Raw genomic sequence first — 27606 nt, 5'->3', positions numbered from 1 at the left:
GTATCCAATGGAAAAAAAGTCTCCTTAGCAAATGGTGCTGGGAGAACTGGACCACAACATGCAGAAAAATGAACCTGGGCCACTTTCTTACACCACACACAAAAATAAATTCAAAATGTATGAAAGACCTAAATGTGAGACAGGAAACCATCAAAACCCTAGAGGAGAAAGCAGGCAACAACCTCTTTGACCTCAGCCGTGGCAATTTCTTGCTTGACACATCTCCAAAGGCAAGGGAATTAAAAGAAAAAATGAACTATTGGGACCTCATTGAGATAAAAGTCTTCTGCACTGAAAAAAAGAAAAATCAACAAAACAAAGGCAACCGACGGAATGGGAAAAGATATTTGCAAAAGACATACTGGATAAAGGGTTAGTATCTAAAATCTATAAAGAACTTACCAAACTCAACACCCAAAAAACCAATAATCCAGTGAGGAAGTGGTCAGAAGACATGAATAGACATGTCTTCCAAAGAAGACTTCCAGATGGCCAACAGACATGAAAAAATGCTCAACGTCACTCATCATCAGCGAAATACAAATAAAAATCACACTGAGATACCATCTCACACCAGTCAGAGTGGCTAAAATTAAAAACTCAGGAAACAACAGATGCTGGCAAGGATGTGGAGAAATGGGAACTCTCTTGCACTGCTGGTGGGAATGCAAACTGGTGAAGCTGCTCTGGAAAACAGTGTGGAGGGTCCTCAAAAAATTAAAAATAGAATTACTCTACAACAGAGCAATAGCACTACTAGGAATTTATCCAAAGGATACAGGAGTGCTGATTCATAGGGGCACATGTACCCCAATGTTTATAGTAGCACTTTCAAAAATAGCCAAATTATGGAAAGAGCCTAAATGTCCAATGACGGATGAATGGATAAAGAAGATGTGGTTTATAGATACAATGGAATACTACTTGGCAATGAGAAAGAATGAAATCATGCCATTTGCAGCAACGTGGATGGGACTGGAGGGTATTATGCTAAGTGAAATACATCAGTCAGAGAAAGATATCATGTTTTCACTCATATATGGATCTTGAAAAACTTAACAGAAGACCGTGGGGGAAGGGAAGAAGAAAAAAAATAGTTACAAACAGAGAGGGAGGGAGGCAAACTATAGGAGACTCTTAAATACAAAGAACAAACTGAGGGTTGATGAGGGCAGCAGGGGAGAGGGGAAATGGGTGATGGGCATTGAGGAGGGCACCTGTTGGGATGAGCACTGGGTTTAGTATGTAAGCGATGAATCATGGGAATCTATCCCTAAAACCAAGAGCACACTGCATACACTGTATGTTAGCCAACTTGATGGTAAATTATATTAAAAAAATATCCATCAATGGATGAATGGATAAATAAAAGGTAATATATACAATGATGGGATATTATCCAGCCTTAAAAAGGAAGAAAATTCTGATACATGCTACCACATGGATGAACCTTGAGGACATTATGCTAAATGAAATAAGCTAGTTATACAAAGACAAATGCTGCATGATTCTACTTATATGGGATACCTACAACAGTTAAATTCATAGGGAAAGAAGTAGAATGGTGGCTGCCAGGGACTGGATGAGGGGCGAAAGAGGGGGAATACTGTTTAAAGGGTACAAAGGTTCTGTTTTGCAAAATGAAAAGATTTCTGGAGGTTGGCTACATAGCAATGTAAGTATAGTTAACATTACTTAACTGTACATTTAAAAGTGGCTAAAATCGTACATTTTATGATACATGTATTTTACCACAATCAAATATTACAAACAAAAAAAAACTAGAAAAAAAACAGGTGTCGGCAAGGATGTGGAGAAACTGGAAGCCTTATGCATTGCTGGCAGGAAAGTAAAATGGTATAGACACTGCAGAAAAGTTTGGCAGTTCCCCAAAAAGTTAAACAAAATTACTATATGATCCAGCAATTCCACTTCTAGGTATACACACCAAACAACATAAAGCAGGGACTCTAACAGCTACTTGTACATTAATGTCCAAGCAGCATTATTCACAATAGCCAAAGGATGGAAATCGCCCACGTGTCCATCAACATATGAATAAACCAAATGTGGTATATACAAAGGAGTGTTATTTAGCCATAAAAATAATGAAATTCTGATACATGCTATAATTGAATGTGCCCTGGAAATGTTATCCTAAGTAAAATAAACCAGACACAGAAGGACAAATACTCTATGATAGTACTTATATAAGGTACCTAAAATAGGGCAAATTCATGAAGACAGAAAGTAGAATAAAGGTGATCAGTAGCTAAGGAAAAGGAATGCAATGTTATTGTTTAACATGTACAGAATTTCTGTGTGGGATCAGGAAAAAGTCCTGAAAATGGACAGTGGCATTAGCTGCACAACATCCTGAATGTACTTAACACCAATTAAATGTATGCTTAAAAATGGCTAAAATGGTACCATCTTACACCTGTCAGAATGGCTAACATTAACAACTCAGGCAACAACAGATGTTGGCAAGGATGCGGAGAAAGCCAAAATGCCTTTGCATTTTTGGTGGGAATGCAAGCTGGTTCAGCCACTCTGGAAAACAGTATGGAGGTTCTTCAAAAAACTAAAAATAGAACTACCCTACGACCCAGCCATTGCACTACTAGGCATTTATCCGTGGGGTACAGGTGTGCTGTTTCAAAGGGACACAGGCACCCCCATGTTTATAGCAGCACTATCAACAATAGCCAAAGTATGGAAAGAGCCCAACTGCCATCAATGGATGAATGGATAAAGAAAATGTGGTGTGTGTGTATATATATATATATATATATATATACACACACACACACACACACACACACACACACACACACACACACACACACAATGGAGTATTACTCGGCAATCAAAAACAATGAAATCTTGCCATTTGCAACTACGTGGATGGAACTGGAGGGTATTATGCTAAGTGAAATTAGAGAAAGACAAAAATCATATAACTTCACTCATATGAGGACTTTAGAGACAAAACAGATGAACATAAGGAAGGGAAATAAAAATAATATAAAAACGGGGAGGGGGACAAAACAGAAGAGACTCATAAATATGGAGAACAAACTGAGGGTTACTGGAGGGGTTGTGGGAAGGGGATGGGCTAAATGGGTAAGGGGCAGTAAGGAATCTACTCCTGAAATCATTGTTGCACTCTATGCTAACTAATTTGGATGTAAATTTTAAAAAATAAAAAATTAAATTAAAAAAAAAGAAACAGAAAAAGAAAAAAAGAAAAAAATGGCTAAAATGGTAAAGTTTGTTATATTTTACAATAAAGAGACTTATAGATTTAAAAAATCCTAATAAATAAATATCTTTAAAATAGTTTTTCTTTTATAAGAAGAACCAAAACTTTCCCAATAATTATTTTAAAAAGCTCTAAGAATTCTAATTCAACTAAGTTGACTTAAAAGAAAAAAAAAACCTGTTTATTGTCAGCTTTTCAGTTGATCCGTAATCAACAAATTGCACCAGGACAACTAGAGGATTAAAGTCTTTAACAGACACAATCTTTGCTCTATACCATAAGCCATCATCATATTCAGCAAGGCAAGGCATTTCTAGAAAGACAGAAAAAAGGAAAAAATCACATTGCTTTGTATTTTCTTTAAAAAATTGTTTTTAATACAGAAAAGTACAAAGAAAACGTAAACACCATAAACCCATCATTCAGAACTAAACACTCAACAGTTTGTCAAACACTGGATCCTGCATGTTTCTGCTTACAGTCTATGCACCTGTTTCTCCTAATTCCCAAGCACTAAACTCTGAAGAAAGGTACTTCTCCCATTCTCACAGTTCCTAGTTCCTCTGCCCATGGCTTAGACCATCCTTGCACTGCCCTTGCATCTTAGGCTTCCCAAATGTCTTTTCATTTGAGCCATCATCTTCTGCAAAAGATGCTTTCTGCTATTCCTGCTTTCAATTTGGTCCTCCTTCAATCCATTCTGTAGAAAACCACCAGGATTAAATTTAAAAAATTCAATTGCCCTTGTTTATAATTCTTCAACGGCATTATAAACATCTCCAATATCAAGTCCTTAGTACTGCAATATATAGGGTTCTTCACAATCTACTCCCAACCATCTCCTACCACATATCCTCAAGTGTTACCTAACTAGAATCACTTGAGCTTCTACTTTAGCTCCTGGCTGTTCCCCATATCTAGAATGTTCCTCTATGTCCCTTTTAATGATAAACCTCTCTTTCAAAGATCAGCTCCAGGGGTGCCTGGGTGGCTTGGTCGGTTAAGCATCCGACTTCAGCTCAGGTCATGATCTCGCAGTCCGTGAGTTCGAGCCCCACATCGGGCACTGTGCTGACAGCTCAGAGCCTGGAGCCTGTTTCAGATTCTGTGTCTCCCTCTCTCTGTGACCCTCCCCCATTCATGCTCTGTCTCTGTCTCAAAAATAAATAAACGTTTAAAAAAAAAAAAAAAAGATCAGCTCCAATTTTACAAAGCCCTGACTACTACTAATCGTTGGTTTCTCTGTGATCCTACGGCACACAAAGGTGAACACACCTTTAATGCAAGCTGTTATTTTCATACTGAACTTAGTTTTCATGCCCCTCTCAGCAAGCCCACTAGTTCTTATGTGCAGAACTATATTTGTATTCCTAATACGGTAGCTGGTACCATATTGCTTGGTAAAAAATCTAATGAATGAATGCTACGCTTGAGTAAAACTGGAAAAATTAGTATAGTATCTACTTCCCTTTTCTTCGTACACTTTTCGATTTCAGGGTAGACAGAGCATACTTCAGGCTCCTGTCTTCTTCTACTTCCACCCCTCTCATTCTGTATGTTATCCTATTCTCTTCTACATAATCTCCACAAAAGTGTAGTTGTGGGCAAATGGTATTTACATACTACACAACTCTAATGTACAAAGATTTTTATGAAAGAGTTGTAAACAATTTCTTGAGTTTATAGAGAAGATTATCAATGAAACAGTAAAGAATCTCCTCTAATAGAGCGGTCTGCATAGTAAGCAATTGACTGAATCACTGTTAACAGTCCTTCCAACTTTTACCATTTCCAGCCTTAAAAACATGGCTGAAGTTTCATCTCAAAATAGAATTAAAAACAAAACAAAACAACACAACAACAACCCAACCAACCTAGTTGTCATGTTATTTTAACCTACGAAATAACTTTTTAATAGGCATTTGCCTACAAATCAACTTGTACATATGCATATTAAAAAAAAAACTTTTACTGAAGGATAAAATACCCACAGAAAATGCACAATATATGTATAGCTCCATGAACAATCACATTACACACAGTAGGTTTCTGTGACTTCCCTTTAGACAAGAACACAATGAGGAAGGAATTATCTATCTCATCCAGGCTATAAATCTGAGTTTATAAAAAGAAAAAATCATGAATTTATTTGTCACTCCTTCAACAAATGTTTATGAGCACCTAACTTGCACAAGGTGCCCTTCTAATTGCTGATGACACAATTAGGTACAGAGAGTCCCAACTCACAGTGCTTTTTGAAAAAGAAGCAGTACGCGTGAGGAAAAATGGGGCAGGGGAGGTTGGCGGGCAATGCTACCTTCTATGGGGAGGGCAGGGAACACCTACAGTGTGGGGACGGTTGAGCAGACATCTAAACTGCTATGTATAGTTTGGGGGAAGAACAGAGGGAAAGCGAGTGCTGTTTATCAGCCAAACATGAGTCACAACTAATTAAAATCTCATTGAGTAAAATCAGGTAAGATTTTAGGCTCATGCTTTCCTTTGCTTTAGCTTATCCTCTGATACACAAAATACTAAGAAAAAATACATCTCTGTATCACATAGTGATAAAAATGTATAGATACCACTCTTGGTTTTCAGAAATTGTCAACACCAGTAATGAGATGCATTTTTTTCTTAAAAGAATCACATATACAATAAAGATGGGTAGGGAATGGATTAGAAGAAAAATATACAGCACTATTTGACCGATCCTGACAAGACAGGACACAATCTGAGTGCCCATATCCTACTTCAAAATTACCAACTTAGGCGGTTTGTAATTAAAATTAATGTCATTTAGATCTGAATGACAACTTTCACAATTTGAGCTAATGGCAAAACCTCAGGCTTAGAAAAATCATCTTATGCAGTCAATTTTCCAATGCAGACCGAGTTCTGGAACATGGAAATGCCCCAAGGCAGTTACTTCCCTTCATCTAGAAAATGAGAACGACACTTCATCTACAGTGTCTTGTGGATTCAAAGAGATGGTGCTTATAAAGTGTACAAGTATCAGTTAACATTAGAAATAGCCCAGCCTCAAAAGTCCATTCAAACAAAACAACGGTTTTATTAAGGATCCTATTATACTCAGAAAATTAGGCATACCTGTTCTAAAATCCGTCAGCGGAGGAAATGTTTCCACATTCTTATTGAACCTCCTCAGTGCTTCGTTAAGGCTTTCAGACTCAGATTCCCAGCTAACTCCACTGTCATCTGTGTCACTATGCTGGTTAAACAGATTACAACTTTCTACAGAATCAAGGCAAATATACACCTAAGTGGGGAGAAGGGAAGGAAAAGACTTTCGAATTTTGTAATTTTTAGTATTCACTTATACGGACAAAATTATTGCAGCAGGCAGTCTGAACAAGGGCCTTGATGATCCCTTGTACAGTTCCTCTCCCACATCAGACCAGAGTTGATCTTTGAGAACAAGAGAGTGTGACAGGAGTGATGATATGTTACTGCTGAGATCAGAGCATCAAAGACAAGTGGCCCCTGTCTTGGTCCTATGCTCTCCCTGCAACTCTCCTCAGGGAAGCATGCGCCATGTTCCCAGCAAGCCCGCGGGGAGGCCCACAGGGCAAAGCACTGAGCCTCCAGACCACACCCAGCAGAGTCTTTTTGGAAGTGGGTCCTGGGTGCCATTTCTACCACCAACATCTCCACAGCCCGTCAGCGAGAGATCCGGAGCCAGTACCTAATTAAGTAGCTCCTGGATTTCTGACTCTCACGTGGGCTTTGTTCCAAGCTAAGTTTGGGGTAATTTGTGATGCAGAAATAAATAACTAATAGGAAAAGAAATCATTACAAAAACCAAAAACAGCTGTATACTATTTTCTCTGATGGAATTATATAGCAAATTCTTCCGCCTGTGAAAAACGGTTTACTATGGAAAAGAGCTGAAGGAACGGCGTGAGCTACTTAATTTGTCACTTCTTTCTTGTTAGGCAAGGTCATGTAATTGAATTTTCTTTAGTGAACTTATTTATTCAGTCAATATTTGTTGAGTGCCCATTATATAACAGGCAGCATTCTTGTTCTGGGAACACATCTGTGACCAGATCAGGCAAAAGTCCTAGTCTTCATGGAGCTACGTTCTAGTAGGGTGAAGCAGATAATCATAGTAAGAAAGGGACACTGTGTGTTAGAAGACGATAAGCGGCATGGAAAACAGAGCAGGGTAAAGAGCAGCTAGAGTTCAGTGTGGGAAGAAGCCACGGAAATGAGATGTTTAAGATTTCATAGATGGAAACAGTTCTGCCCTAAAAACCTAAATATTGATATAAACATGACTAAAGCAACACAATACTGGAAACACAGCAACTGCCTGAAAAACTTGCTTTATTAACAAATGTCTGAAGAGGAAATGACACAGTGGGCAAACTGGAGGTCACTGATTTTCAATTATTTAAGATCAGGAAGACAGAAGTGTGAAGAGTTGATCCTCGAGTTTAAGATCAAGACTGCCTGTTATATTTTTAACCAACAACCGATCATTTAGACCACATACCTCATTAGGTGAGACAACATGTTTAACTTGAACAGCATAGAGTTCTTCTGGGGGAGGCAGAGATGAACGCAAGTATGGTGGTAAAATAGGAGTTTCTGTTTCAGACAAAAGCAATTCCTAAAGCACCAAAAACAAATTCAGATTTCAGAATAGCTATTACAGAAATCCAATACATTCATTACAGTGCCAATTAAGTTTCAATTAGCAGAAAGCAAGCTCTCTTAGATAATGAATACCACAAAATAATTTTGTTTTAGGACCAAAATGTGAGTAAAGATCTTCAGCACTCTTTTGTTCCTCCAGTTAAAAATTTTTTGTGTGTGTTTAAAAACTCAGATGAATTTTTTTTTTTTTATGTATACATATTTACATATACACACAAAACTCTGGAAGACTGGCTAACAGTTAATGGTAATTGTCACTGCTTAGTGGGACTGGGGCATCTGATGTGTAGAAAGGGGACTTTTTTTCTATTCACATTTCTACAGTATTTATTTTTAGAATAAGTATATACCTTATAATAAAAACTAAAATAATATATGAAATGCCAAAGGAAGATTCAAGTTAAAATCGTCAAAAAAAAAAAAAAAAAAAAAAGTGTGCTGTCTTTAAACTCTAAAAAAGCATAACCAAAAACTAAAACTTATGTGATTCCCAAGAGGATCCTGGCAGTTAGCAGTTATTAAACGCAAAGGTATTATAAAAATTTGGATGTTTTTAAAAAAATTCTTTTAATGTTTATTTATTTTTGAGAGAGAGAGAGACAAGAGAGAGACAGAATGCGAGCGGGGGTGGGGTAGACAGAAAGGGAAACACAGAATCTGAAGCAGGCTCCAGGCTCTGAGCTGTCAGCAAAGAGTCTGATGTGGGGCTTGAACTCACAAACCAGGAGATCATGACCTGTTCCGAAGTTGGATGCTCAACTGACTGAGCCACCCAGGTTCCCCTGGGTGTTTTTTTTTTTTTTTTTTTTAAAGAAAGCTTTAAAAGATTCTTAAATGTGGTAATTAGCATAAAAAGTAAAATAATCACATTTAAATTTGTAGATTAATTTATTAATATTTAACATTTCCAAACTGGTGGCAAAACAGAACAAAATCTATCTGAACCACTTAGTAGAGTTCAGCAAAAAGTGACTATGACTGCTAAATTTTACTGATTTGTTACAAAGCACTTGACAATAAGTTTGCTATTTTTATAATCATAGGAATAAAATTCTACTTATTAATAATGAAACTTTCATTAAAACTCTTCCTGCATCAAAAAGCACAAGTGACAAAAGAAAAAAAAAGACTTCGTTAAGATAAAAAATTTTGGTGCTTTAAAGGACACCATTAAGAAAGTGAAAAGACAACCCACAAAATGGGAGGAAATACCTGCCAATCATATTTCTGATAAAGGACTTATATACAGAATATAAAGAACTCTTACAATTCAACAAAAACAACCCAACTAAAAATGGGCAGGAGATTTTTTCATTCTTTTTTACCTTTATTTTCTATTTTTTTCTGGATTTATTGAAATATAATTGACATATAACATTGTATTAGTGCAAGGTATACAACGTAATTATTTAATACATGTATATACTTTGAAATGACTACCACAAAAGGTTCACACCAATAACCTCATAATAGTTGTAAAATTTTTTTTCTGATAAAAACATTTACTATCAACTCTCTAAGCAACTTTCAAGTATACAATACAATGTTGTTAACTATAATCACCATGTTGTACCTCACACCCCCAGGACTTACATCTGGAAGTTTGTATCTTTTGATGCCTTCATGCATTTCCCCCTCTCCTCATCCCTTACCCCTGGCAACCACCAATCTGTTTTATCTGAGTTCAGTTTTTTTTTTTTTTTTTTTTTTTTAGATTCCATGTATTAGATCATACCGTATTTTTGACTTATTTCACTTAACATAATGCCTTCAAGATCCATCTATGTTGTCAAAAATGGCAGGAGTTCCTTTTTATGGCCAAATAGAATACTATTCCAGTGTGTACAAACATACAGCCTCACACCACACACCCCACATCTTTATCCACTCATCCGCTGATGGCCACTTAGGCTGTTTCCAGGTTGTGGCTATTGTAAATAATTCTGCAATGGGCATGGGTACAGCACACATTTCTTCAAGACAGTGCTTTTGTTTCCTCTGAATACATGCCTAGAAGTGAAATTGAGAATGACAGTTCTATTTTTATTTTTTGAGGAACCTTCATACTATTTTCCATAGTGGTTGTACCAATGTACATACCCACCACGGTGCACAAAGCTTTCCTTTTTCTCTACATCCTCACCAGCACTTCTTTTTGTCTTTTTGATGATGGCCATTCTAACATGTGTGAGGTGACACCTCATTGTGGTTTTGATTTGCATTTCCCTGAGGATTAGTGATGTTGAGCACCTTTTCATGTGTCTGTTGGTTATTTGTACATCTTCTTTGAAAAAATGTCTGTTTAGTTCCTGTGTCTACTTTTTAATCAGATATTGATTTGTGTAAGTTTTTATATATTTTGGATATTATGATTTATCAGATATTTGATTTTCGAACACTTCTTCCCATTCTGTAGGCTGCCTTTTTATTTTGTTGATGGTTTCTTTTGCTGTGCCGAGCTTCTTGGTTTGATATAGTCCCACTTGTTTAATTTTGTGTTTGTTGGCTTTGCTTTTGGTGTCAAATCCTGGGAAGAGTATTTGAACAGATATTTCTTCAAAGAAAATATACAAATGGCCAAAAAAAGAGCATATGAAAAGATGCTCACCATCATCAGTCACCAGAGAAAAGCAAATCAAAACTACAATGAAATACCATTTCACACCTATCCTAGGATGGCGGGGGGGGGGGGGGGGGGGGGGTGCGGGGTGGGGGGGTGGGAGTCAGATAACAAGTGCTGATAAGGATATGGGAAAAAAAACGGAACCTTGGAGACTCCTAGTATAAGAGTAAAATGGTGCATCCCCTTTGGAAAACAGTCTCAAAGTTCCTTAAAATGGTAAAAAGTCACTATATGACTCAGCAATTCCACTGGTAGGAATCAGGTCCATATCCAAGAGAAGTGAAAACAGATGTCCACATAAAAACTTGTATGCAAATGTTCACAGCTTTATTCACAATTGCAAAAAGGTGGAAACCCAACTGTCCATCAACCGATGAATGGATAAACAAAATGTAGTATATCCATGTAATGGAAAGTTATTCATCAATAATAAGGATACATACTGCCACGTGAATGAAGCATAAAAATGTTATTCTAGTAAAAGAAACTGTGTTACAAAGGGCTACATATTATGTGATTCTCTTTATATAAAATGTCCAAAATAGGAAAATCCAGAGAGACAGATTACTGGTCTCCAGGAAACTGGGAAAGGAAAGTGACTCCTGTTGGTATGGGGTTTCTTTCTGGAATGATGAAATGTTGTGGAATTAAGTAGTTGTGATGATTGCACAACTCCAGGAATATACTGAACACCCACTGCGTTGTACATTTTAAGATGGTGAATTTTATAGTATGTAAATTATATTTCAATAAAGCTGTTATAAAAGAAAATGCTTATTGCTTCCTGATCTTATATTAGATCCCCTGTATTGATGAAGTACCCAAGTTTCCAAAATGTTTGGATTGTAACTTACCTCAAATCTTATTTCCCATCTTTCATCCTCATACTTTTTATCATAATCTGTTAGTTTCTGAAATAATAAAGTATTGTTAACTAATAAACCAAATTCAACTATATAATATTTTTAAGGCACTTTCATATTTTGTCCCCACAAAAACTGGGTGCATGTCCTTGTTGGCATTCATGCAGTTATTTTGGATTGACTATACAAAAATCTAATGTTCTGAGTAATCTTCATAGTGCAACAAGAAGAATCTTCAAAATCATGTTAAACACACATCAATGGTAATTATAGCTACCCTTGAACAACAAGAGGGTTAGGGGCATCGACCCCCCACCACACACAGTGGAAAATCCACATATAACTTTTTACTCCCTAAAAACGTAACTGTTGACCAGAAGGCTTACCAATTAAAAAAAAAACAGTTGATTAACACATATTTTGTATGTTATATGTATTATATATTGTATTCTTATTATAAAGTAAGCTAGAGAAAATGTTAAGAAAGTCATAAGGAAGAGAAGATACATTTACAGTACTGTAAAAAAGTCCACACATAAGTGGACCCACGCAGTTCAAACCTGTGTTGTTCAAGGGCCAACTGCAAAGAGTAGGAGTTCTTACCTCTTCTTTTAAATGTTCACACTGAAGAGTACAACGGGAGGGGAGGGACTTAGTAATCTTTATAAAACCAGTTTAACAGATGGAACACCTTTCATACAAACACATGAGTACAAATACACATGAGCACACATACACACACCACACACACCCCTCTGCTCAAAAGAAAAAGCTGGCAGTGAGAATTACATGTACAAAGTAATATCACATTTCTAAGTGTGAGAAATAGTTCTCTATATTGAACTGAACATTCAATATTTGGTTGTGTCCTGTCATGAAAATGAGTATTTAAAAATGTAACAAGTGAACTGTAAGTCTAGAGATAAAAAATATCTTGCTATATAAAATGTTAATGTTATTATTTATGATGGATTCCCTATTGCCACTAAGTATTTATGGCATCTTGCAATGTGAAAACATATCTATGACAGGCTAATTATGTTTTTTAAAATATAAAAAACAGAAACACTGGAAAACTGAAAGGAGCTACTTCCTGAAGCTAAGCTTAAAATCCAGAAGCAAAATGGGGAAAATGTTAAAATGTCAAATAAATGGAAAAAAAAATTTATCTGGGGAGAGAATCCTTTTCTGGCAGCGAATTCTATTAAGATTTGTATGTATATGTTCAAACAGCATATATATAAAACAACATTAGATACTGGATGGTCTTTTCACTAGGTTTGAAGATACAGAAACATTACATGAATCTTAATGCAATTAAAGTCTTTTTTAGGACATTTAGGACATAAAGCATGACGTAGTGTATTGTTTCCTCAACAGATAATTTAAAAATTCTCTATATTCTCTTAACATATCAAACACAACCATATTGAAGACTTAAAGTGTAAGGCAAAATATGACATTTTATCCAGAATCAGTTTTTCAATAATTTAGGTTCTTATAGAAAAACAGCTCACTTACTTCTTTCAATATCTCTTCAGAATGCTCAAAAGTACAGTATTTATGGTATGCCATAAAATAAGAAAGTGACATTCCATCAAAATAGAGATGAATCGATAATTTCCCCCATGGGTTTTCAGGTAATTCCTGTTTAATTTCAATAAAGATTATTATTATAGAATAAAGTCTGTTTGAAGATTCAAAGTTTACAGCAGGCAAATAGGATATTAGAGTTCTGACAATCACAATTTTACCAGTTTGACTAGTGGCTCATTTCATAAAATTTTCTCCCTGGTCTTTTGGCAGGTTATAAAACAGTAATTCTACTATTACAGTTTCTGTAAAATATATTTACATGTAAGATAGTTTGCTAGTTATTTACTAGAAAATTACATCATCTTGAAATAATACTAATAATTTACACTAAGTAGAAGGAGAAAGAAAAGGTATGTTCAGAGGTAAAGAAATGAAGTTTTGTTAAAAATCCAAAAATGACAGAATCAGAAGACATCAATGACTGTCTAGAAGGAGGAGTTAGGATAATGGCTTAAACTCTTAAGTCCGCTTAGCATTATTAGGTACTGAACATGTACGTAGCTGATAGGCTGATCATTTTTCATTTATACTTGGTACCACCTTAGTCCAAACTCCTGTCTCTACTGCGTTTCTATAATTGCTTTCCAGCAGACCTCCCTGCTTCTATCTTTTCTACTCTCTAGCTTTTCTCAGTGCAGCAGAGTGAAAATACTAGAACGTTAAAGGTAGATCATGTCACTCCTTTGCCCAAGCCCTTGAGTGGCTGCCTTTGTCAGCTTGACAGCTGAAGCTTTCACAAACCTCTCCCCCACCCCCAATTCTTTTCTATCGTGCTCCTTCTGCTCCAGCCCCAGTGGCTTCTCTGCCAGTCCTTGAACACCCCAGGCATGCTCCAGCCTTGGAGCTCTCTGCACTATTCTCCAGACATCTCATGGTTGGTCCTCTCACCATTTTAGAATCTTTACTCCTATCTCATTTTTTGCAGTGTGGCCTCCGTTGACCACTGTGTTTAAAATGTTAACTTCTCCCCTGCCCCACCTTCCCCATCAGCCCTTCCTGCTTTGTTTTCTTCCTAGCACTTACCACAACCTAATATACCTTGAATTTTATGTTTTTTATTTTGTTTCCCACTGCTGAAATGGAAACTCCATGAAGGCAGACATCTGACTATTCAGTCCATTGCTGTACCTCCAGGCTGAGACTAGAGTCAGTATTTCTTAGTATATAAAGTCACAGGAGCAAGTCTGGGTAAGGTCTGTTATGGCAGTAAGGGCTGTAGGGCATGCACATTCATGGTTTCTGACAATTTAAGCAACCTTGGCTATACTATGAATTGTTCTCCTGTGTTAAGCTAAACAGCAAAGAATTTTGATCTCTATCTTACTGCCATGATTTTCCACAAGGGCTATGAATAACCAGAGAGGGGCTCTTGGTACTAACATCAGCAACATTAAAGCTTCTGTACTGTTTTATATTAAGTAGGTCTGTGGCTCTTGTTAAGTCTTTATCATCCTGTAGTCAGTCACCTTTCATACAGAAATACTTTCCTTACAGTGTTTGTATCGTTCTACTGGAATCCTCAAACATGGCTGCAGATCAATCTCATTACCTCACTGCTCAGAAACCTCCAATGGGCTCCACTTACTCACCTCTACCTCTCTTAAATCCTATTCACCACCACTTCTCCTCACAAAAGCCCTTTTATTCTAGCCAGACAGTTATGCTATTTCCTAATTGTACCGTGCCCAGTTCTGTTTCTTTACGCTTACTTATGAATTCTATTCCCCTGGTCAGGAGAACTTTCCCAACTTTTAAGGGCTCCCTCACTTACCATCTCTAAGTTCCTGTTACACTTACTCTTTTTTTTACCAGTCACTTGGCTCTTGGCATGTCACTTTGTAGTGTGAAGTTTTTAGGTTGTATCTTACATCTAGTTGTTTCACCAACGACATAAGGTCTTTGAGCACAGGGGCTCACCTGCACCTCACACAGTGCTACGTACATGGTCACATCCTGAGAACTACTATGTATATTTACAAACATCTTCAATTCTTTGATACTGCTCCTTATTAGGTTGTTAATAAAGAATCTTTCAGATTACTGACTTTAGTGCTTATGAAAGTTCTCAGGAACTTGCTCAAAATTAGATTTAAAACAAGCCTAGAAACCAAAGTGGTAACTTTTCTATGTTAGTGAATAAGTTATATTCAAATAGGAACATTTTTCATCATTAAAATATCCCTCAAATTATGTTACCTACAACACATTATGGCCAATAACTTAAATCAACAATATATGCCTTGAATATAAATTACCATAATGTGAATTTCCACCTCTCTCTTCGAAAGCAGTTCCTGAAGGAGTTCTATTGCATCTGGTTGCCAGACATTCCCAACCTATTTGGGATTAATAAACTCAGATTCTTTCACAGTTTCACAAAATATGACAGAGCAGAAAGCAAATGAAGTTATATAAAAGTAGCCATAAACAGGTAACGGGAGACAGTAGTATAAACTATACGAGCAGTTTTAAGAGAATATCATGGCCATATGAAACTAATAATTTGTCTGAGCTTCCTTCCCTCACTACAGTTCTCTCTTAAAGCATTTTAGGCTTTAAAAATATAAACCTACATTAAAAACAAAGCATCACAAAACAATTTTTTAAAACACCAATATACCAATGTGGTGCTTGGATAATGCCTAAAATAGGTATTTATTAAGGAGCAGTGATTGTTGTGTTTTTAATGTTAAGACATTCGTGTGGCAAAGAATTGGGGCCTCCTGCCAAAAGCCACTGAGGAGCCTCAACTTTCCACCAATGCCACGTGAAAGCGATTTGGAGGCAGATCCTCTACCCCAGTGAACCCTTCAGATGACTGTACATATTCATGCAGTTTTACTAGGGGCTCTGAGCCAAAACCACTCAGCTAAGCTGCTCCTAATCCCTGAACCACAGAAACTATATGAAAGAAAAAAAAGTTTATTGTTGATTTAGACTACTAAGTTTTAGCTTAATTTGTCATGCAGCAAGAGATAATTAATACACCACTTCTTTATCTGATTTCCAGCTTCAAATCTGTTGTGATTTTATTTGATGAAGAAATAACTAAATTTTAACAGTCTTACACTTACCCATCTATGAAGATATTAGGTCTCTTTACTTATTCAGATTTTTTTAAATGTTTATTTTTGAGAGAGACAGAGAGACAGAGACAGAGACAGAGCATGTGTGGGGGAGGGGCAGAGAGAGGGAGAGACAGAATCCCAAGCAGGCTCCAGGCTTTGAGCTATCAGCACAGAGGCCAATGCCTCACAAGTTTGGCTAACTTGTGAACTGCACAATCATGACCTGAGCTGAAGTCAGATGATTAACTGACTGAGCCACCCAGGCGCCTCTCAGATTTTTTTTTTTTTTTATCCTTCAGTTTGATTTTGTAGTTTTCTTCATAAAGGCCCTTTAGCTGTCTTAAGAAACTTATTTCTAAGTATTTTATTATTTTTGCTACAACTGAAAGGGATTGTTAATAAAAAGACAATATTTAAAATTAATCATCCTACAAATTACAATTTACTCACAGATTTGGTATTATAGAGCTGGCAAGGAATACAAAACTGGGGTGTATCAGGATATAGTAAAATAGGGTAAAGGTGACATTGTGGAATCTTCTCGGTGAATCCATGATCTAAATATTGTACCTGAAACAGAACAAATAAAATTTATAATTTAAGTTTACTATTAAAAACTAGGGGCCAGTAGGGACTCTTAGGTATTTAAAAAAAAATCAGACATCCTAGAAAGAGATCTAAATGGATTTGAAAATTTTCCAGAAAAAAAGAAACATTGTATTCCTTTATTCCATAGTGTATTAAATTTCATTGTCAAAAGTTTTTTTTAGGGGCGCCTGGGTGGCTCAGTCGGTTGAGCGTCCGACTTCGGCTCAGGTCACGATCTCACGGTCCGTGAGTTCGAGCCCCGCGTCGGGCTCTGGGCTGATGATGGCCCAGAGCCTGGAGTCTGCTTCCGATTCTGTGTCTCCCTCTCTCTCTGACCCTCCCCCGTTCATGCTCTGTCTCTCTCTGTCTCAAAAATAAATAAACGTTAAAAAAAAAAAAAAGTTTTTTTTACACATAAACCAGCTTTTTTTTTTTTTAACAGAGTCTTCTGAGATTTACAAATTCCTTTAGAATTTCTTTTGAAGATAATTTGTTTTGTTTTTCCTAAGTATTTTAGAAGCACTGGTTTACATTTAATAAAGGAGTATACTGGTTTGTTTTCTTGTTGAATTTTAAGAGTTCTTCACACATTTTGGATAATAGTCCTTCATAAGATGTGTCTTTTGCAAATATTTTCTCCCAGTGTGTGGCTTGTGTTCTCATTCTTTTGACATTGGCTTTCACAGGGGAAGTTTTTCATTTAAATAAAGTCCAGTTTATCCCTTATGGGTCTTCTGTGCGATATCTAAAAAGTCATTACCACCCCCAAGGTCATTGAGGTTTTCTCTGCTATCTTCTAGGAATTTTATAGTTTGTGTTTTACATTTAGGTCTATGATCCATTTTGAGTTAATTTTTTTGAAGAGTGTAAAAAGTCTGGGTCCAGGTCCATTTTTGTGTGTGTGGATGATCACTTGTTTCTGCAGCATTTACTGAAAAGACCATCTTTGCTTAGTTGTTTTGCCTTTGCTCCTTTGTCAAAGATTAGTTGACTATATTTTTGTGGGTCTATTTCTAGGCTCTCTATTTTGTTCCATTGTTCCATTTGTTTATTTTTATTTTTCTGCTAATACCACAATATCTCAATTACTGTGACCTTATAGTTAAATTTTGAAGTAAGGTAGCATCAGTCCTCTGATTTTGTTCTTCTCCTTTGTGTTGGCTATTCTGGGTCTCTTGCCTCTCTCTATAAACTTTAAAATAAATTTGTTGATATCCACAAAACAACCTGCTGGGATTCTGATTGGCGTTGCATTGCATCTATAGATAAATCTGGGAAGAACTGACATTTTGACAATATTGAGTCTTCCTATTCATGAACTAGAATATTCCTCCAGTCATTTTGTTCTTTGATTTTGTTCATTGTAGTTTTCCTTGTACAGATAGATCTTGTACATATTCAGTTAGAGTTATACCTAAGTATTTTGGTTTTTTGGGTGCTAATGTAAATGGTATTGTATTCTCAGTTTCAAACTCCACTTGTTCATTGCTGGTCTATAGGAAAGTGACTGACTTTTGTATATTAACCTTGTATCCCGCAACCTTGCTATAATTGCTTAGAGTTCTAGGAATTTTCTTGTTCATTCTTTTGCATGTCATCTGTAAACAAAGTTCTTCCTTTCTAATTTATCTTTTATTTCCTTTTATCTGATTGCATTAGCTAGTACTTCTATTATGATGTTGAAAAGTAATGGTAAGAGGGAATATCTTTGCCTTGCTCCTGCTCTTAGTGAGAAAGTCATGAGGTTTTCACCATTAAGTATGATGTTAGCTGTAAGTTTTTTGTAGTTTTTTTTTTTTTTTAATCAGGGTAGGAAGTTCCTCTCTATACCTATTACAGAGACTTTTTAGTATGAATGGGTATTAGATCCTCTCAAAAGCTGTCTCTGCATCTACTGATATGATCATGTGATTTTTCTTTTTCATCCTGTTGATGTGATACATTACATTAGCCAATTTTCAAATGTTGAATCAGCCTTGAACACCTGGGATAACCATTTGGTCATGATGTATATAATTACTTTTATACATTGTGGATTTTTCTACTATTTGGTTGAGGATTTTTGTATCTATATTCCTGATACTGGTCTGTAGCTTTGTTTTCTTGTAATGTTGTTGTCTATTTTTGGTATTACAGTAATGCCGGCCTCATAGAATGAGTTAGGAAGTATTTCCTTTGCTTCTATCTTCTGAAAGAGATCTTAGTAAAATATCTTCCTTAAATATTTGGTAGAATTTACCAATGAAACCATCTGGGCCAGGTGCTTTTTGTTTTGGAAGGTTATGAATTACTAATTCAATTTATTAGATATAGGACTATTCAGATTTTCTATTTCTCTGTGTGGGTTTTGACAAATTGTGTCATTTTAAGGAATTTGTTCATCTAGGCTGTCAAATTTGTGAGTATAGATCTACTCATAATATTCCTTTATTATCTTTTCATGTGCCCTCTTTCATTTCTGATATTAGTAATTTGTGTCCTCTCTTTTTCTTGATTAGCCTGGTTGCAAGCTTAATGATTTTATTGATCTTTTCAATGAAACAACTTTTAATCTCATAGATTTTCTTTCTTGATTTTCTGTTTTCAATTTCATTAATTTCAGCTCAAATTCTTATTTTTTTCAGCTTAACTTTGGATTTAATTTTTTCTTTTTGTAGTTTCCTCAGGTGGAAACTTAGAAAATTGATTTTAATCTTTGTTCTTTTCTAATATATGCATTTAATGCTGTGAATTTCCTCTAAGCAATGCTTTCATTGCATCTCATAAGTTTTGATAAGTGTTTTCATTTTCATTTAGCTCAAAATATTTTTAAATTTCTCTTGAGATTTCTTCCTTGACCCATGTGTATTTTAGAAGTTTGTTGTTAAATCTCTATGTATTTTGGGATTATCGTTCTGTTACTGGTTTCTAGTTTAATTCCATTCTGGTCTGAGAGCCGACACTGATTTCTACCTCTTTAAACTTAAAGTGTGTCTTATGGCTCAGAATGTGGTATATCTTGATAAATATTCCATGTGAGCTTGAGAAGAACGTATTATTGTTCAATGAATTAGTCCAGAGATGCCAATTATATCCAGTTGATTGATGGTATTTTTGAGTTCAACTATGTCCTTACTGATTCTCTGCTTGCTAGACCTGTCATTTCTGAGAGAGTGTTGAGGTCCACAACTATGTTAGTGGGTATTTCTCTTTCCAATTTTATTAGTTTTTGCCTCATGCAGATTTACTCTTTTGTTGTTATGCACATACATATTAGGAACTGTAATGTCTTCTTAGAGAATTGACTCCTCTGTCATTATGTAATGCCCTTCTTTATCCCTGATAACTTTCCTGCTTTGAAGTCTACTCTGAAATTATAGATATCCCTGCTTTCTTCCAATGAGTGTTGGCACAGAATATTTTTCTCTATCCACTCATTTTTTTCCACTCATTTTAAATCTATATGTGTCTTATACTCAAAGTGGGTTTCTTGTAGACAACATACAGTTAATTGGTACATTTATTTGTTACTATTTTCCATTTACTGCTTTTGTTCTTTGTTCTTGTTTTCCACTATTTTTCTGCCTCGTGGTTTTAAATGAGCATTTTATATAATTGCATTTTCTTTTTCTTAGCATATCAATTATACTTTTTAAAAAGCAATTTTTAGGGGCAATTGGGTGGCTCAGTCAGTTAAGCATCTGACTATTCATCTCAGCTCAGGTCTTGATCTCTTGGTTGTGAGTTCAAGCCCCACGTTGGGCTCCACACTGGGCATGAAGCCTACTTAAAAAAAAAGCAATTTTTAGTGGTTTCCATTTAGTTTACTATAATACTGAATTATTATCATTATTAAACATTTACACTGAATCCAAGTCTATTTTCAAAAAACATTTACCACTTTGCAGGTATCATGAATACCTTATAACAAAACAATCCTAATTCCTTTCTTCCATTCCTTGTACTATGGTTATCTATTTCACTTATATTTAAGCAAGCATACATATGCATTTGGTATATTTGTATATACGTACATAAGCATATATACTAACCACATTGTTGCTATTATTACTTTGAACTATTATGCTACATCAATTAAGAATAAGAAAACTCCAAGTTTTATCTCCACTTATTCCTTCTTCAGTTCTCTTTATTTAGATCTGAGTTTCTGACCTTTATTATTTTCCTTCTCTTTAAAGAATTTTTTGTACTATTTCTTGCAAGGCAGGTCTACTAGCAACAAGTTCAATTTTTGTTTCCCTGTGAAAGTCTTTGTTTATCACTCAGTTTTGAAGGTTAATTTCACAGTTTGGTGGAGTGTTTTTCTTAAGATTTTAAACATTTAAACCCACCTTCTTCTTCTTTGTATGGCTTCTGAGGAGAAATTGGATGTAATTCTTAATTTTTTTTTTTAAAAATTTTTTTTTTCAACGTTTATTTATTTTTGGGACAGAGAGAGACAGAGCATGAACGGGGGAGGGGCAGAGAGAGAGGGAGACACAGAATTGGAAACAGGCTCCAGGCTCTGAGCCATCAGCCCAGAGCCCGACGCGGGGCTCGAACTCACAGACCGCGAGATCGTGACCTGGCTGAAGTCGGACGCTTAACCGACTGCGCCACCCAGGCGCCCCCTTAATTTTTTTTTTAAGGTTATTTATTTTGAGAGAGAGTGACAATGCGCATGTGAGCAGGGAAGGGGCAGAGAAAGAGGGAAAGAGAATCCCAAGCAGGCTCACGACGTGAGCACAGAGCCCAACGTGGGGCTAAATCCCATGAACCATGAAATCATGACCTGAACTGAAATCAAGAGTCGGACGCTTAACCAACTGAGCCACCCAGCTGCCCCTGGATCTAATTCTTTGTCTCTCTATAGGTGAGGTCCATTTTTCCTTTGGCTTTTTTCAGGATTTTTTCTTTAATTTTCTGTAATTCCAAATGATATGCCCAGGTGTAGTTTAAAAAATTTTTGTTTTTGCATTTATCCTGGTTAGCGTTCTCTTAGCTCCTGGAACTGTGGTTGAGTGTCTGACATTAATTTGGGGAAAATTCTCAGTTGTAATTATTTCAAATACTTTTTCAATCCTTTCTTTCTTTTACTGGTATTCACATTATCCATATGTTATACCTTTTGTAGTTGTCCTTGGGTATTTGAATTTTTTTTTCAGTCTTTGTTCTCTTTTCAGTTTGGGAGGTCTCAAGATGTGTGGTGTGTATGTATGTACACACACACACACACACACACACACACACACACAATCTGTGTCCAGTCTACTAATAAGTCCATCAAATGCATTCATTTTTGTTTATGCATTTATCTCTACTTTGTCTTTTCTTAGTATTTTTCTTTCTCTGCTTACACTGTCCATGTGTTCTTGCACAGTCTACTTTATCCACAAGAACCCTTTTCATATTAATCATAGTTGTTTTAAATTCTCAGGTAATTCCAACATCTCTGTCATGTCTTGTTCTAATGTGTCTCTGTCTCTTCCAGTTGTGTTTTTGTTTTAATATGCATTCCAATTTTTTTCTTTTTAAAAGTTAAAATTTATTTAAAAAAATTTTTTAATGTTTATTTTTGAGACAGAGAGAGACAGAGTGAAAGTAGGGGAGGGGCAGAGAGAGAGGGAGAAACAGAATCTGAAACAGGCTCCAGGCTCTGAGCTGTCAGCACAGAGCCCGACGCGGGGCTCAAACCCACGAACCGTGAGATCATGACCTGAGCCGAAGTCAGACGCTTAACTGACTGAGCCACCCCGGCACCCCTTAAAATTTTTTTTAATGTTTACTTTTTATTTTTTTTTTTAATTTTTTTTTTCAACGTTTATTTATTTTTGGGACAGAGAGAGACAGAGCATGAACGGGGGGGGGGGGGGGCAGAGAGAGAGGGAGACACAGAATTGGAAACAGGCTCCAGGCTCTGAGCCATCAGCCCAGAGCCCGACGCGGGGCTTGAACTCACGGACCGCGAGATCGTGACCTGGCTGAAGTCAGACGCTCAACCGACTGCGCCACCCAGGCGCCCCTAATGTTTACTTTTTAGAGAAAGAGAGAGAGCACGAGTGGGCAGAGGGCAGAGAGAGAGAGGGAGACATACAATTCGAAGCAGGCTCCAGGCTCTGAGCTGTCAAAACAGAGCCTGACATGGGGTTCGAGCCCACAAACCATGAGATCATGACCCGAGCCGAAGTGAGATGCCCAACTGACATGTCACCCAGGCGCCCTGTTAAAATTTATTTTAATTGACATATAACATTAGTTTCAGATATACAAATAATGACTTGATATTTGTATATAATGTGAAATGATTGCCACAATAAATCTAGTTAACATCCATCGCCATAAGTTTTTTTGTGTGAGAGGAAAACTTTAAGATTTACTCTTAGCAATGTTCAAATATACAATATAGTATTATTATAGTATTATTAACTATAGTCACCATGCTGTACATCCCCATGATTTATTTTATAGCTGGATGTTCGTATTTGTTAATCCTTCACCCACTTTGTACAGCCCCACTTCTTCATCTCTTGGAACCACCAATCTGTTCTCTCTATCCATGAGCTTAGTATTTTTTGATACTGATGGTGTTTTGTTTTTTATATTCCACAAATAAGTGAGATCATGTGGTATTTGTCCTTCTCTAACTTTATTTCACTTAGCAGAATGCCCTCAAGATCCATTCATATTGTTGCAAATGGCAAGTTTTCCTTCTTTTTTTGTGACTGAATATTCCATTGCATGCATGTGTCGCGTGTATGTGTGTGTGTGTGTGTGTGTGTGTGTGTGTGTGTGTGTATATATATATATATGTATATATGCATCAATAGACACTTAGGTTGCTTCCATATCTTGGCTATTGTAAATAATGCTGCAATGAACATGGGGGTGGATATACATACATATATATGTGTGTGTGTATATATATATATATATTTTTTTTGCATACAGCTTTTTGAGTGTTTTCATTTCCTTCAGATAAATACCCAGAAATGGACTTTCTGGATATGATAGTTCTATTTTAATTTTTTGAGGAACCTCCATATTGTTTTCTGTAGTGATTGTACCAATTTACATTCCCAGTGCACAAGGGTTCTCTTTTGTCCACATTCTCACCAACACTTGTTATTTCTTGACTTTTTAATAACAGTCCTAACAAGTATGAAGTGATATTGTAGCTTTGAGGTGCATTTCCCTAAAGATTAGTGATTTTGAGCACATTTTCATGTACATGCTGGTCATCTGTATGTCTTCTTTGGAAACATGTCTATTCAGATCCTCTACCAAAATTTCCAGATTGTTTTTTGCTATTGAGTTATATGGGTTCTTTATATATCTTGAATATTAGCACCTTATCAGATACATGATTTGCAAATATTTTCTCCCATTTGACAAGTTGCCTATTCATTTTATTGATGGTTTCCTTTGCTGTGGGAAATTTTTTAGTTTGATGTAGTCCTAGGTGTTTATTTTTGCTTTGGCAGCCTTTGATGGGTTACCAAGACCCATCATCAAGGAGTTATTGCCTGTGTTTTCTTCTAGGAGTTTTATGGTTTCAGGTCCTTATTTCAAATATTTGATCCATTTTGAGTTAATTTTTGTGTATAGCATATGATATAATCCAGTTTCATTCTTTTGCATGTTGCCATCCAATTTTCCCAACACCTTTGTTGAAGAGAAGGTCTTTTCCCCATTGTATATTCTTGGTTCCTTTGTCATAAATTAATTGACTATAAGCATTCGTTTATTTCTGGGCTTTCTATTCTCTTCCACTGCGTCTGTTTTTATGCCAGTGCCATACTGTTTTGATGTACTTTTTAAAGTTAGTAAGGAATGTCAATAAGTGATTTATTTTGCCCAAATGTAATGAAATTAACATATTACTATTTAATTGGGTTGGTTCGGCAATCAGCATTTAAAAAAATGAAATAGAACTGAATAAAAGGTATCTGAGTACATTACAGGTAGTTAGGGTGAGTACAGTTTAATGTAATATATTTTTTTAAGATTTTATTTTAAAGAAATCTCTACACCCAATGTGGGGCTCAAACTCACAACCCCAACATCCAGAGTCACATGCTTCACCAACTGAGCCACCCACGCACCCCTAATGTAATTATTTTTTTTTCAATATATGAAATTTATTGTCAAATTGGTTTCCATACACACCCAGTGCTCATCCCAAAAGGTGCCCTCCCTCAATACCCATCACCCACCCTCCCCTCCCTCCCACCCCCCATCAACCCTCAGTTTGTTCTCAGTTTTTAAGAGTCTCTTATGCTTTGGCTCTCTCCCACTCTAACCTTTTTTTTTTTTTTTCCTTCTCCTCCCCCATGGGTTTCTGTTAAGTTTCTCAGGATCCACATAAGAGTGAAAATATATGGTATCTGTCATTCTCAGATATGGCTTATTTCACTTAGCATAACACTCTCCAGTTCCATCCAGGTTGCTACAAAGGGCCATATTTCATTCTTTCTCATTGCCAGTAGTATTCCTTTGTATATACAAACCACAATTTCTTTATCCATTCATCAGTTGATGGACATTTAGGCTCTTTCCAGAATTTGGCTATTGTTGAAAGTGCTGCTATAAACATTGGGGAACAAGTGCCCCTATGCATCAGCACTCCTGTATCCCTTAGGTAAATTCCTAGCAGTGCTATTGCTGGGTCATAGGGTTGATCTATTTTTAATTTTTTGAGGAACCTCCACACTGTTTTCCAGAGCGGCTGCACCAGTTTGCATTCCCACCAACAGTGCAAGAGGGTTCCCGTTTCTCCACATCCTCGCCAGCATCTATAGACTCCTGATTTGTTCATTTTAGCCACTCTGACTGGCGTGAGGTGGTATTGCTTTGTATTTCCCTGATGAGGAGCGACGTTGAGCATCTTTTCATGTGCCTGTCGGCCATCCGGATGTCTTCTTTTTTTTTTTTTTTTTTTTTTTTAAATTTTTTTTTCAACGTTTTTATTTATTTTTGGGACAGAGAGAGAGCATGAACGGGGGAGGGGCAGAGAGAGAGGGAGACACAGAATTGGAAACAGGCTCCAGGCTCTGAGCCATCCGCCCAGAGCCCGACGCGGGGCTCGAACTCACGGACCGCGAGATCGTGACCTGGCTGAAGTCGGACGCTCAACCGACTGTGCCACCCAGGCGCCCCCCGGATGTCTTCTTTAGAGAAGTGTCTATTCATGTTTTCTGCCCATTTCTTCACTGGGTTATTTGTTTCTCGGGTGTGGAGTTTGGTGAGCTTTTCATAGGTTTTGGATACTAGCCCTTTGTCCGATATGTCATTTGCAAATATCTTTTCCCATTCCATTGGTTGCCTTTTAGTTTTGTTGGTTGTTTCCTTTGCTGTGCAGAAGCTTTTTATCTTCATGAGGTCCCAGTAATTCACTTTTGCTTTTAATTCCCTTGCCTTTGGGGATGTGTCAAGTAAGAAATTGCTACGACTGAGGTCAGAGAGGTCTTCTCCTGCTTTCTCCTCTAAGGTTTTGATGGTTTCCTGTCTCACATCCAGGTCCTTTATCCATTTTGAGTTTATTTTTGTGAATGGTGTGAGAAAGTGGTCTAGTTTCAACCTTCTGCATGTTGCTGTCCAGTTCTCCCAGCACCATTTGTTAAAGAGACTGTCTTTTTTCCATTGGATGTTCTTTCCTGCTTTGTCAAAGATGAGTTGGCCATATGTTTGTGGGTCTAGTTCTGGGGTTTCTATTCTATTCCATTGGTCTATGTGTCTATTTTTGTGCCAATACCATGCTGTCTTGATGATTACAGCTTTGTAGTCGAGACTAAAGTCTGGGATTGTGATGCCTCCTGCTTTGGTCTTCTTCAAAATTACTTTGGCTATTTGGGGCCTTTTGTGGTTCCATATGAATTTTAGGATTGCTTGTTCTAGTTTCGAGAGGAATGCTGGTGCAATTTTGATTGGGATTGCATTGAATGTATAGATAGCTTTGGGTAGTATTGACACTTTGACAATATTTATTCTTCCAATCCATGAGCATGGAATGTTTTTCCATTGCTTTATATCTTCTTCAATTTCCTTCATAAGCTTTCTACAGTTTTCAGCATACAGATCTTTTACATCTTTGGTTAGATTTATCCCTAGGTATTTTATGCTTCTTGCTGCAATTGGGAATGGGATCAGTTTCTTTATTTGTCTTTCTGTTGCTTCATTATTAGTGTATGAGAATGCAACTGATTTCTGTACATTGATTTTGTATCCTGCAACTTTGCTAAATTCATGTATCAGTTCTAGCAGACTTTTGGTGGAGTCTATCGGATTTTCCATGTATAATATCATATCATCTGCAAAAAGTGAAAGCTTAACTGCATCTTTGCTAATTTTGATGCCTTTGATTTCCTTTTGTTGTCTGATTGCTGATGCTAGAACTTCCAACACTGTGTTAAACAACAGCGGTGAGAGTGGACATCCCTGTCGTGTTCCTGATCTCAGGGAAAAAGCTCTCAGTTTTTCCCTATTGAGGATGATGTTAGCTGTGGGCTTTTCATAAATGGCTTTTATGATCTTTAAGTATGTTCCTTCTATCCCGACTTTCTCAAGGGGTTTTATTAAGAAAGGTTGCTGAATTTTGTCAAAGGCCTTTTCTGCATTAACAGGATCATATGGTTCTTATCGTTGCTTTTATTAATGTGATGTATCACGTTGACTGATTTGTGAATGTTGAACCAGCCCTGCATCCCAGGAATGAATCCCACTTGATCATGGTGAATAATTCTTTTTATATGCTGTTGAATTCGATTTGCTAGTACCTTATTGAGAATTTTTGCATCCATATTCATCAGGGATATTGGCCAGTAGTTCTCTTTTTTTACTGGGTCTCTGTCTGGTTTAGGAATCAAAGTAATACTGGCTTCATAGAAGGAGTCTGGAAGTTTTCCCTCCCTTTCTATTTTTTGGAATAGCTTGAGAAGGATAGGT

General features: G+C 36.6%; 1 protein-coding gene across 2 annotated transcripts in view; it reads right to left on the bottom strand.

The window, feature by feature from the left end:
- RNF17 (ring finger protein 17) overlaps positions 1-27606 on the bottom strand; it is a 115029-nt gene that overhangs the window by 6017 nt on the left and 81406 nt on the right. The window contains exons 28-34 of one of the 2 annotated variants that reach the window (XM_045443759.1): positions 16549-16668; positions 15286-15366; positions 12956-13081; positions 11426-11482; positions 7785-7901; positions 6377-6545; positions 3443-3578 (exon numbers count right to left, since the gene is read on the bottom strand). In XM_045443759.1, coding sequence (XP_045299715.1) covers positions 3443-3578; positions 6377-6545; positions 7785-7901; positions 11426-11482; positions 12956-13081; positions 15286-15366; positions 16549-16668 — 806 coding nt within the window. The remainder of the gene's footprint in view (positions 1-3442; positions 3579-6376; positions 6546-7784; positions 7902-11425; positions 11483-12955; positions 13082-15285; positions 15367-16548; positions 16669-27606) is intronic. The other variant, XM_045443764.1, reaches the window with a different exon arrangement.

This window comes from Leopardus geoffroyi, chromosome A1 (genome assembly GCF_018350155.1).
Source record: "Leopardus geoffroyi isolate Oge1 chromosome A1, O.geoffroyi_Oge1_pat1.0, whole genome shotgun sequence".
In the NCBI taxonomy this organism is placed as follows: Eukaryota; Metazoa; Chordata; class Mammalia; order Carnivora; family Felidae; genus Leopardus; species Leopardus geoffroyi.
Note: the sequence above shows the minus strand (reverse complement) of the source record. Positions and strands in the feature narration are given on the sequence as shown.